Raw genomic sequence first — 9,125 nt, 5'->3', positions numbered from 1 at the left:
TCTCCCCCTTTGATATCCACTCTCCCGGGTGCGCTTCCATTTGTCCTGGGGACTGCGCTGATTTATTGTGTACCCCCCCTCCTTTTCCCTCCTCCTCCTCCCCCCCGCCTTTCCATGAACTTCTCCCCCGCTCCCCGCGCAGCCCCCGCGGCAGGCAAAGAAGGGAAGGATGCTCAGCCTCCTGTGGCTTTAAACGGGTGTCCCGGGGGAAGGTTAAAAAAGATGCCGGGTGGGGGGGGAATGAGCCCTCACGCCTGGGCAAAGGTTTTGCCAGCTCCGCGCCACCCTCCCGCTCCCCCCGAGTCACCCTGCGCGCTGCCGAGCGCAAGTTCCGCGGCCTCCCTAGGAAAGGGGAAGCACCCTCACCCACCCGCCCTGTCCCTGTCCAGGTTCCTTGTGCCCCTGAGCTGCCTCCTGGCCCTTCAAGCATCTTTTAGCAACGCTGCCTGGCCTGAAAGTTCCGCTTTTATCCCAGCGCTGCCTGGCGAGACCTGCCCGAAACGGGGAGTAAACTTCCCACCGAGCCGTAAACATTTCGCCTGAGAGAAAGCAAAGAAACAGGAGGCTTTGTAGAAATGGAAATCTAAGGATGACGAGGCGAGGCTCTCCGAAAAGCTGGAGACGTGTAAGATCCCTGGGCAGGACCAGGAGCATCCTGGATGGCTTTTTTGCACGCCGAATGCTAAAGCTGGAAAAACGTGGTTATAAAAAAAAAAATAAAAAAACTAAAACCACATTGGAACTGTTCAGTGAGTTAACAAACAACAATGCAGGTATTTGTCATCCAAGGAATAGAGCTATTTGTCTTCGGTGTCTCATTAGCCAACAAAGGTTAAATAGGATGCCATCCAGAGCCTTTGCAAATCCAACACTCTCTCCTTTAAAGCCACCTGAGCAGAATTCCCTCCGTTCGGGAATTCCCTTTGAATTATTTCTAAACCACAGACAGGACGGCCTCGATTTTGGGAAAGCAGCCGGCTTCTGTCCCTCTACTCACAGGGATGCCCATGGCTAACCCCAGCGGCCCTCTTTGCTGGGAGCCATCACACTTCCTACCAAAACACACCCCCCCCCCAAAAAAAAAAAAAAAACCAAAACCCCACAGGATTTCGGTCCGGGATGAACCAAGCGCCTACTTGTCATCAAGCTTGTTTGAATAGCACGGTGAGGAAAGTGCCTACGTAAAAGGGAAGTGATCCGCATTGTTGTGCAGATCTATTAACTCCTAAAGTGACCTCCAGAGCTGCCAGGCACGGCGAGGACCTCCGAGAAGGGACCAAGCAGGATCCCCGCCGCAGCTCCCTCGCCCCAGCCCTATTTCTCCATTCAACCCCAAAATCCGTGGATTTAATAAACGTCAAGACTGACTCCCACGGTAAAAAAAGAAAAAAATCAAAAATGTGCACTTCGGGGAACTTCCCGGAATATCATTTTATTCTTGAATTTTTTTTTCCTCTCTACTGCAAATCAACCAAATGTTTGAGACGACACCTTCTACAAACCGACCCAGCTAAGAAAATAACATTGACCTGAACTGTGGTAGTCCACAAAAGAACGACATTTTTTTTTTTTCTTTCCCCCAACAAGTACATTTTTCAAACATTAACAACGTGGAAAAAAATAAATAATAATAATAACAGGCGGTTCGAGCAGAGGAGCCCCAAACGCTTTGGAAAACGCAGCAGTTAGAAGACAAATGCTATTTACCTTGTGATTTTCTCTGCCCGGGACTGGCTTTATTGTCCCTCCCTAGTTTTTTTTCTCCGGGCGCAGGACCAGCCCAGCCGCAGCCACGCTCCCTCTGTGCCGGGCTTATTACTGAGGGGCTGGTGCTCGGAGAGATGATTTGGGGGGGCTGCATTCATTCAGTCAGTCAGCCAGTCATTCATTCTTACATTAGGACTGTTTGGATTTGCAATCTGTCAGTCCGTCTCCTGGCTGTGGCTCTGAGATGGCAGTGTGTGGCTGTGCCTCTCTCCCTCCTCTCTCTCTCCCTTTGCTCAGCGTTTACTCACGTTCAAGAGCAGCCAACAGAGACAAGAAAGAAAAAAAGAGGGAAAAAAAAAAAAAAAAAAAAAAAAAAAAAAAGGAACTAATTGAGCTTGTGTCGGCATTGGCTAATTTCTGCTAATACTCTGTAAATTCCTTTTTTTTTTTTTTCCCTTCCTATGCAGGTTAGGTTTTCACTAAGCATCTCAGGAGCTTTCTGAGCCCTGTTTGCTGCTGTCTTAGCACCAGCGCCTCGGTGTACACACAATGCAAACCTTAACTCCTGGCTCCAGAAACGGTTAAATTGCCCTTTCCCAACCCCCACCCCCGTTATGATTGACTCTGGTTTTTAAATTTGCACTTGTTCCCACCAAGCGCAATCTAACTCGTCCTGTCTCTAAAGTGAACTTGTGTTGAAGGTGAAGTTTTCAATATAGAGGTCATGACACCGAGCCACAGCTTACCGCTCCGAGCTTCATGCTGTATTAAACACAATCAAAACGAACCCCTTTTAGACCTTTTTTTTTTTTATCTTCTTCTTCTTCCTTTTTTTTTTTTTTTTTTTCCTCTCCCGCGGATGAACAATGAGGAAAAAAAAAAAAAATCTCTAAAATATAATAAAATATATATAACAAAATCAACTCTGCCTCAAAAACTAGTTCCAGCTGCCTCTTTCCCAGCTCCCTACCTATAGACCAGAGCCTATAGAAATACAGACACCCACTCCCAGGCGCACCCCGCCTTTATCCTTAGAGCTCTTAAAGAGAACCCGGTGGAGTGGGAGTGGGGCAGAGCCCCCCCTTTCCCTCCAGAGGTGCCACCCGTGCTCCTCCGGGCTCCGTGCCCTCTTCCCGTTGCCCACCTCGGGATGGGACATCGCAGCTCCGCACCTGGGGGACCCCCAAAACTCAGGGTGTCCTTAGGCCGGGGGGGACACACACTCAATACAATTACAGCTCCTCCACTTCCAAGCCGGTTGTTGGGGTTGGTTTGGTTTGGTTTGGTTTTTTTGGTTGTTTTTTTCCCTCTCTTGAGAGATTTCTCGCTGCCCCAAGACGGTGTGCTGCCTGCAGCTATTGTGCCACCTTTTTCACGCCAAATATTTAGGAGGGTGGAGGAAAAGTTCGGGTGAGGGGAAAGAAAAAAAAATAAAGAAAATGAAGAAATAAAAAAATAGATATTAAAGAGAATTATTTGCTGGGGAAACTCCGGTCCTCCCAGTGCGGGGGTTGGAGAAGTCTGGAGAGAACGGTCTGAACCCAGAAACTATTAAAAAAAAAAACAAACCAAAACCCAAACCCCAAACTTTAATGGGTTTCAGTCTATGAAAAATAAGTTACAAATTCTTGCAACAGTAGCTTTGCATGTACTTATTTTTCTCCCATGTCCAGACGGGGTCGTCTATTGAATAAGGCTCTTTTATTCTGCATGGGGCAGGGGATTTGTGGCCATGGTCCCCCTTTTATTCCTCTCTCTATGGAAACCCAGATCATGGGGAGAAATATGCGAGGCTGAATAAAGAAAAGCAGCAGAAAGGACCGCTTGAGAGCGGCATCTGTTACACTTGGGAAGTTAGACTGACAGGAAAGAGCTAAAGAAACCCTCTCCAGCAGATTAGTTAGAACAGCAAGAAGATTTAACTATATGCAGATAAAAAACACTTTAAAATACACCCTGCTCTCCTATAGGCGAGGTGAGAGTCTCCTCCGCCAGGAGCGGAGTGCGGAGGAGCCGGGCTCTGCCTTAGCTACATTTGCAACAAATATTAAAATGATACTTTCGGGGTTTTATTTCCCTGCTAGAGACTCTGCCTTAATTAAACGGCGGCTCTGAACATCTATTTTCACGGGCAATGGGATTTGAAAAATTGTTTCGGAAGTTAAAGTGCAAATTAATTTTGAATAATTTAGTTACATTTTTATTCGGGGCGGATTTGAATTCTTTTTTTTTTTTTTTTTTTTTAAGTTCCGCGGGCTCCGGTGATATTTATTTCGAAAAGCTTGTAAAGGCGGAGGTGGGGGGGGTGGGAAAGGAAAAGAAAGGAGGGAAAAAAAAAAAAACCAACAACACAACCAAACCAGAAAAGAGAGCTGCTAATATAACTCTTTCTCTGCCCTCCCCGCCTTCCCCCGCGCCTGCGGAGGGCTCGGCCGCGGTGCCGACCGCCGCTGCTCCGGTGGCAGAGCTCGCCGGTAGGAACGGGGCTCTCCCGGGGGTGTTTTCCGCCCCCTTGCCCCCCCCTCTAACTGCAAACTTTATTTTTTATTTCTTTTCCAAGCGGCGCTCCCCACCCCCTGCCCCCCTTTCCCTATCTCTTCCCCCCTCCTCCAACCTCGGGGGGCTGCAGCAGCAGGCGCGGAGCGGGCGCGGGTGCGCAGCGCAGCAGCCGCCCGCCGGGGATGCTCCCGGGGACCGCAGGCTCCCCGATATATCGCGATTGTGCCCCCAGCCACGCAGCGCTGCTCCGCTCTTTAGCTGCCAGCCCTGGCTGTGCCCCTTCTCGCACGCCCGAGCCCCGGCGAGAAATTAATGTGATTATTATTATTATAATGAGGAAAGCGATGCTACCCGGCTATAAAGGAATCAGAGGAGCGCTCTCACCTTATTTATATCTATTTTCTCATTTTCTTGAATTTTCTTCAGATCTGTCTTCTCAGAGAAACTAATGCCTTAATGACTTTCTGGTAGCTGCAAGCCTTCTTTTATTTCTGCTAAATATATGAAAATGTATGCAAATTTAAATCAAGCTTAACCTAGGAGCTCTTGCAATATATTTAATGGAATTTCAAACCAATAAGGGAACTCTGATGCAGTCTTCTGTAAGTGCAAATATAATTACGCAGCTAGGTTACCTCCAAAATTATGCAGGGAAAAGGTCACTTTTTAACTCGGGAGCGGGTCGGAGGGACCGAGGGGGTTTGGCTCTCCCCGCCGGAGCCCCCGCCAGCCCCGCCGTGGGGCCCCGCTCGGCTCCGGGGCTCTGCCCGCCGGGCCCCAGCCAGCCGGGGGGCACCGGGCTCCCCCCGCCCCGACCCCCTTGGAGGAAGGAGGGGGTTTGGGGTGGTGGGGGAGAGAGGGTGGGGAAGGGGAGGGGGGCTGGGGACCGCACGCGGCTTTTCCCCCTCGATTTCCCCTTTTCCCCCGTTTTTGTTTTTTTTGGTTTTGTTTTGTTTTGGTTCGGTTTGGTTTATTTCACCGAACGCCCGTGAGGTTCCGGATCGCAAACTTTTGAGGAGGAACCACGGGGATGTACTGACGGGGAAGCCGGAAAGCGCTTTTCGTGGCTTTAAAAAAAAAAAATTATTTTGGAATAAGTTTTTTTGTTGGTTTATTTTGGTTTTGATTTATTGACATTTTTATTATTATAATTATTATTATTCTGCCAGCGCACCGGGCTGCGCACGGGACCGGTGCGGCTTAGCAAAACAGCCACCGGCGCAGAGGAACGGAACCGGGCACCGCAACTCTCCGGGACCGGGCGGGCCGAGGGCGGCGGAGGAACCGCGGGCTGCACCGGGGTGGTCGCGCAGGGCTGCCGCCGGGGCGCCGCCGTTTAACCTCTGCCGTGCGCTCCCCCGGCGCTAATCGCTCCCCATTTAAGCCGTGCCCCGCGTCCCCCCCACCCCCATACACACACACACCACCCCCCTTTCCCTTCCCCTCCTCCCCGTCTCCCCCCGCCAGGTCCGCATAGCGGCGCGGAAGGAGTTAAGCGCCGGGGCCGCCTGGCGCCCGGCCCCCGGTGCCGGCGGAGTGATTCACTTCCTGCCTCGGGCCCGCGCGGTTGCCGGAGCCTTCGCCCCGCCCCTCCGCCGGCCTCCTCTTCCCTCCGATTGGCCCCGGCGGCGCGGCCCCGCCAGCGGCGCTCTCCCATTGGCCTGTTTGCCCGTCAATCTCCGTTCGGCCGCTGCCCCGGGCCGCCGTGCCGGTGGATGTCAAAGGCTGAAGCGGCGTCGCCGCCACAGTATAACTCGTGGGGGCTGCGCGGCGGCCATGGCCACAGCCGCCTCCAACCCCTACAGCCTCCTCGGCTCCGGCTCGCTCGCCCATGCGGACGGCGCGGGCATGCAGCAGGGGAGCCCCTTCCGCAACCCGCAGAAGCTGCTGCAGAGCGAGTACCTGCAGGGCGTCCCCGGCAATGGGCACCCGCTGGGGCACCACTGGGTCACCAGCCTGAGCGACGGCGGGCCCTGGCCCTCGGCTCTGGCCGGTGGCCCGCTGGAGCAGCCCGACGTCAAACCGGGCCGGGAGGACCTGCAGCTGGGCGCCATCATCCATCACCGCTCGCCCCACGTCTCCCATCACTCGCCCCACGCCAACCATCCCAGCGCTTGGGGGGCCAGCCCGGCCCACAGCGCCTCGCTGGCCCCCGCCGCCGCCGGGCAGCCCCTCAACGTCTACTCGCAGGCGGGTTTCGCGGTGGGCGGCATGCTGGAGCACGGGGGGCTGACCCCACCGCCCCCCACATCGGCGGCGGCGGCAGCGGCGGCGGCGGCAGCGGCAGCCGCCGCCCAGGGCTTGCACCCGGGGTTGAGGGGCGAGGGCGGCGGGGAGCACGGCGAGCTGGGCGGGCATCACTGCCAGGACCACTCGGACGAGGAGACGCCGACCTCGGATGAGCTGGAGCAGTTCGCCAAGCAGTTCAAGCAGCGTCGGATCAAGCTGGGCTTCACCCAGGCCGACGTGGGCTTGGCCCTGGGGACCCTCTACGGCAACGTCTTCTCGCAGACCACCATCTGCCGCTTCGAGGCCCTGCAGCTCAGCTTCAAGAACATGTGCAAGCTGAAGCCGCTGCTGAACAAGTGGCTGGAGGAGGCCGACTCCTCCACCGGCAGCCCCACCAGCATCGACAAGATCGCGGCGCAGGGGAGGAAGAGGAAGAAGAGGACCTCCATCGAGGTGAGTGTCAAGGGCGTCTTGGAAACGCACTTTCTCAAGTGTCCCAAGCCGGCCGCCCAAGAGATCTCCTCCCTGGCGGACAGCCTGCAGCTGGAGAAGGAGGTGGTGCGGGTCTGGTTCTGCAACCGACGGCAAAAAGAGAAGCGGATGACCCCGCCGGGTGAACAACCGCAACACGAAGTCTATTCCCACGGCGTTAAAACGGACACGGGATGCCACGACCTCTGACCGGGGCCGGTTGGGGCGGGCAGGGCTGCGGGCAGGACTGCGGGCAGCGCGGGGCCGCCGCCGGGGCGGGCACGGACGGGCTCCGGGAGCGGCGGAGCGGAGCGGAGCGGCGGGGGGGGTCCCGGCTCCCTGATCCAGCGGCAATATTTTTTTCTTCTTCTTCTTCTACGATCTTTTTTTTCCTCCTCTGATCAGAGCACGGTGTTTACTCGCGGACAAGGTTTGTTTTCGGGCTCCGCTAGGACGATGGACAAAAAAAAAAAACAAAAAACAACCAACCAACACGAACACCACCAAAAAAAAAAAACCCCAGAACAAAACAAACAAAAAAACAAACGTTAAAAAGAACAACAAGAAAAAAACTTTTTTAAAAAGAAAAAAAAAAAAAAAAAAAAGAGAACCCACGAGGAAAAAAAAAAAAAGAAAAAAAGAAAAAAATTAAGAAAAAGCCGACAGAAAAGGAAAGACAGATGTGTGCCTATGAATAACCTTCCAGCGCCTTGGTTATATCAGCTGTATTTCAGGTGAATCTGTTTTACAATAGACTAGTTTTGCATTTTTAAAGACTTATATAGCGTTTTTAAATGTCTGAGGTGTTTTACTACAAACTGTACACAATATTTGTGACCTAATTTGTATCGAATTGATCAGTCCAAACCTTTCTCCCTTTCCCCACGCACCGACTGTGTCACCCAGCGGGGACGGGGCAGGGCAGCCGCGGCCCTTCCTTCTGCACCCCTCTTCTCTCCCCCCACAGCCCCCCGAGGAGTTGGGGGTCCCCTCCGCACCCGCGGAGCCCCGCGCACACGGTTATGGAAGAACAGGCTGATTTGTTGCAGCTTTTCTCTGCCTTTTCAAGGACTTCCCGACACCGTAAGACGGTGGGGTTACAATCCTGACTTTCCCCCCGCCTCCCCTCTTCTCCCAAGGAAAAAAAAATATATACATAATAATAATCATCATAATGTCATTTCTACGAGATTGACCCGAAATTAAGCATCACAAACAACCCCGGGGGATTGGCCGATCCTTTTCTTTCCGAAGATGAGTTGGGCTTTCTGATCAGCGCCAGACTGAGAGGTCTGTAGTAAAACACCTTGATACTTCTGCGCTTTGGCTTCGGAAATGGGTTTCTCTGTATTTTGTTTCGATAGTGAAGAGGAATGAGGTGTCTGATGGATTTCTGGGGGGGGGGGCGGGGGAGATGGGGACAGAGAAAACACGTTTGGGTTCACGCTGAGCTTATTTCCGCGTCACAGGGAGATGCTGCATTTGTTGAAAAGCTTTTATTTATATATATATAAAAAAACAAAACAACAAAAGCAACAACAAAAAAAAAAGCCCAAAGCGAACAGAGAGAAAAAAAAAAAAAAAAAGAAACAAACAAAGAAAAAGTCACCAAGATGCTACAACCATAACCATTTTTTCGGCACAGGGCAGTGCTGAGCTGTAACCCCCCCTCTCCTGGATATATTTGGATCAAGGAGGGGGGGTATGGGGGTGCCCAGCACCCGGGCACCCACGGAGAGGGATCGCTGCCTGTGTGTGTCCACGGCCAAGTTCATTCCCTGCAGCCGGGCCGGGCTCTCCCCCTACCCCCAGGCTCGTCCTTCCCTTTTTTGCCCTCCCCCGGTGCAGCCCCGCTCCGCGGCTCCCCGCGCAGCCCCTCTCTTTCTCTCTCCCGCCCCGGCGTTCAGATTTTTTCATTTCGACATTTATATTTTTCAAGTATTTTTCAGTAAGCCCTTAAAAAAGAAAGAAAAAAAAAAAAAAAAAAAAAAAAAAAGAAAAAGAAAAGAAAAAAAAAAAGAAAAAAAAGGGGGGGAAAAAAAAAAAGGAAAAAAAGACAAAAAAAATAAACTCCACACTGAGGACCTGCCTATTTCTGCCAACTTTATAACTGTACAGTTTTGTATATTAAACGTTTTTTGGAAGTTATTAATTTAAAGAAAGATCATTTAGTTTATTCATTTAGTAACTGATGTATAATAAACGCTATTTTCATTAAA

At 52.2% G+C, this 9,125-nt stretch overlaps 1 protein-coding gene across 1 annotated transcript; it reads left to right on the top strand.

Moving 5' to 3' along the window:
* Positions 1 to 5,834: 5,834 nt before the first annotated feature.
* POU3F4 (POU class 3 homeobox 4) lies at positions 5,835 to 9,125 on the top strand. Its single transcript, XM_071757831.1, has one exon. The coding sequence runs from the start codon at positions 5,983 to 5,985 to the stop codon at positions 7,114 to 7,116; it is 1,134 nt and encodes a 377-aa protein (XP_071613932.1). The 5' UTR covers positions 5,835 to 5,982; the 3' UTR covers positions 7,117 to 9,125.

Source organism: Heliangelus exortis, chromosome 14 (genome assembly GCF_036169615.1).
Source record: "Heliangelus exortis chromosome 14, bHelExo1.hap1, whole genome shotgun sequence".
NCBI classification, from domain to species: Eukaryota; Metazoa; Chordata; class Aves; order Apodiformes; family Trochilidae; genus Heliangelus; species Heliangelus exortis.
Note: the sequence above shows the minus strand (reverse complement) of the source record. Positions and strands in the feature narration are given on the sequence as shown.

Excerpts from the sequence above, each read along its gene's own strand:
- POU3F4 (XM_071757831.1), top strand. The coding sequence starts at position 5,983 with ATGGCCACAGCCGCCTCCAACCCCTACAGCCTCCTCGGCTCCGGCTCG.